Genomic DNA, 3312 nt, shown 5'->3' with positions numbered 1-3312 from the left:
GAGGGGTGACCCAGGGGGAGGGGTGATCCAGGGGGAGGGGTGACTCAGGGGGAGGGGTGACTCAGGGGGAGGGGTGACTCAGGGGGAGGGGTGACTCAGGGGGAGGGGTGACCCAGGGGGAGAGGTGATCCAGGGGGAGGGGTGACCCAGGGGGATGGGTGGTGACAAGCTTTAGGAGAGTGGGAGACCTACCACCCGAGTCATCTGTGGTGGCTCGCAAGATACAAATATAACAACAAAGATCATGGAAGAATTGCAAAAATAACCAGCATCTGAATAAAGAATTCCAAGAAAGAATACAAAACACATACTCTGAGTGGAATGTAGTTTTTGCAGTCATCTTTGAAATATAAGATATTTTAAAATGTCAGAAAATGAAGAAAAAAAACTCATTAGGTGGATGTTTGTTTATTATGTCCAGAAAATTAATATAAAATATATCAAAAAAGAATATCCCAATAAGGCATTTGATCAGAAGGTTTAAAGTAACACATTATTTCCTCAATACATCTACAAATGGATTTGTCAAGAGATTATATTTTTCTATACTTGTAAATACGTTATAAAAGAGGATGCCCTCTGAGACGTGTCCAGGAACATGTGATGACATCACTACATTCCAAAGGACTTGTTCCTAGCTTGGTCCCAGATCTGTTAGTGCTGTATATTAATGCCCATTGGAGTTGGCTAAAGAGGACAAATAGATCTGGGACACACCTGGCACCTTAATTGGGGAGGACAGGCTCGTGGTAGTGGCAGAGTCAGTGGAATGGTATCAAATACGTCAAACACATAGTTTGATGCCATTCTATTTGATCCGTTTCAGCCATTATTATGAGTCGTCCTCCCCTCAGCAGCCTCCACTGATCTGGGACCAGGTTAACTAGTTCAAGCATAATCACACACAAACTGCTCTGCATTAGAGGGAATGAAATCTTACCGTATGGTGCCATCTATCCACCATGATAGCACAAAATCTATCTCTGAAAATGGCATATTATTACATGTCATCCTTGTGACATGAAGATGATTTAAATCTTACGATATAAGTATCTCATCTTCTTTCACAACAAAAGCACAAAATGTTTGACAAACGTTGGATTCTGATCAAATATCATTTTAGGACTGAGAAGTGGCCATTTGAGACAGGTCGTCTGGTGTCTGCGAACTTCCTTCAAGCGTAGAAAGGAAACCAGTTCTGGGCCCGTAATTATATAGCATCTCAGAGTAGGTGTGCTGATCTAGGATCAGGTCAACCCTGTCCATGTAATCTTATTCATCATTATATCAAAAGCTAAACTGATCCTAGATCAGCACTTCTACTCTGAGATGCTTTATGAGTACAGGCCCAGGGGGTTATAGTGCCAGCACATCCCCTAAGAGAGTGGTCTCTGTGGCAGTCAGTCAGGTCCAGTGCAGCTCTACACAGTTTTCCTGGCTGTCAGCACTCTCACGATGGAACCCACTCCTCCAGCAGAGAGAGCCTAGAACCCCACACAGTATGAACACAGTGAATACAAATAACAATATAACAGGAATATGGAAATAACAGTTAATAAAGCAATCTAACAGTAAAGAGTACTTCAGTGAGCACTTCTTAATAAAAATGTATGCATGTGCTTCATCAGTGTGTGCGTTTCACACACACCTACTACCTTGTAAGTGCTTCCAGCCATACACCAGTAAGGATAAGTCTTACCTTTTCGTGCCACTGCAGCAGGGTAGCACTGCTGTTTTCAGAAGGCTTCTCAAAGCCCTTGTAGATGTACTTCATGAGCAGGTCAACACCGTTCTTATCCAGAGACTGTACAGCCTTCTCAATGTCACTGCTCTTGAAGGCACTCAGTACTTTAAGCATCAGGGCTTCAGCACGATCCTAATCACACACACATGCACAGCGAAGGAAGTACACGCTTTTACATGCCTCAAGCTCAAAGTGTATTTTGAGGAACAAGCTAGTTTTGTTTCACATGGGACTGTTAACGCTCGACATGGTTCTATTGTGTTGTAATGAAGACTGACCTTAACATTTTGGTTTTTGGTGTTGATGGGGGGATTCTTCAGTACAGCCTGCAAAGCTTCCATCAGGTTCCCTGTGCATCAGTGTTAAGGAAAAGACAGACAAACTATACAGAAGTTTTATACTAATGAGAGAGCGCCACAGTAATTCTTGATTCACCTCTCTTCAAAAATGTTTTAGAATCTCAATGACTAACAGAATGATTGACTGGTGGAATTCACTTCCTACCGTCCTTCAACTTGTCTGAACCTGCTTTGAAACAAATGAATGTCTTCAGGTCATGAACAAAATATTAGGCCTACTACTACTACCACCACCAAACCTTTACTGAATAAAACACTAAATCTGACTGCAGAACGTATTCTCGTTATATGAAAAAGGAAGATCGTTGGATCAATGACATGAGAGCACCACGCCCTGACTTGGTGACAGGCGCACAAGCATCGACTTTATCTGCAACATAGTAGCATCATGACTTGTCAGATGGTCTGAATTGCAACATTATAGCAAAACTGTGTCGGCTTCACGTCACTCCATTAAATGTAACAGTGCACTTAGTATATCAAATCAGTGTAAAAGGATATTGTCTGATCAGCGAATCCACTTCTGCTTCATCTGGACCGACCTGACTCTCTCCATTATCCTCATCGTCCACAAATTTGTTCTCGTCGTACTCGTCAACGTCCACCTTCCTGAATTGGTTCGAATCATTATTCTTCGACATTTTGAAGATATATTTTGTTGTTTAAAGAAGAATTAGAAGGAATACTGCAAGCTGTCCGTGCTGCTTTACAATTTAAACATTTCTGCTTTCATTTCCTGTCTCGAGCTGACAGCTTCACTTCCGTATAGAGGGCGCTCTCTAGTGGTTGATGTGTGCTAGGCACATACCGTCTATGGTGATATGTCTAGATGGGCCAGTACTCATACATAACAGTAGATGGTGGTATAGGTTGAGAAAAAGCTAACTCTCTCCACAACCTAAGAGTGTAAACTGTGGCAAAGCGTTGAAAGGATCTCAATTGGATCCCTTGACTGAGTTTTGAGAAGGAAGCAAGGAGAGAAGACGCGAGAATCAAGAAAATACAATTGAGATTCTCCAGTTGTCAATGAGACTCAGACTCTCTGTGTGTGTTTTGGGTTTTACTATCCTTGAGGGGACCAGAAGTGCTCACAAAGATAGTAAAACAAAGAAAATTCTGACAAGTCGGGACATTTCGCGCTAGTACCCACAAGGAAAAGGCTATTTTAGGCTCAGGTGTTAGGTTTACAATTAGGGTCAAAATTAGTGT

At 42.2% G+C, this 3312-nt stretch overlaps 1 protein-coding gene across 1 annotated transcript; it reads right to left on the bottom strand.

Annotated features, from left to right (window-relative positions):
* Positions 1-392: 392 nt before the first annotated feature.
* LOC120019987 (actin-related protein 2/3 complex subunit 5-like) lies at positions 393-2877 on the bottom strand. Its single transcript, XM_038963405.1, has 4 exons — positions 2605-2877; positions 2023-2095; positions 1700-1876; positions 393-1484 (listed from the first exon to the last, which is right to left on the bottom strand). The coding sequence occupies exons 1-4, from the start codon at positions 2742-2744 to the stop codon at positions 1422-1424; spliced, it is 453 nt and encodes a 150-aa protein (XP_038819333.1). The 5' UTR covers positions 2745-2877; the 3' UTR covers positions 393-1421.
* Between the last annotated feature and the right edge of the window lie 435 nt (positions 2878-3312).

This window comes from Salvelinus namaycush, chromosome 25, assembly GCF_016432855.1.
Source record: "Salvelinus namaycush isolate Seneca chromosome 25, SaNama_1.0, whole genome shotgun sequence".
Lineage (NCBI taxonomy): Eukaryota > Metazoa > Chordata > Actinopteri > Salmoniformes > Salmonidae > Salvelinus > Salvelinus namaycush.
This window is presented reverse-complemented; position numbering and strand designations above follow the sequence as displayed.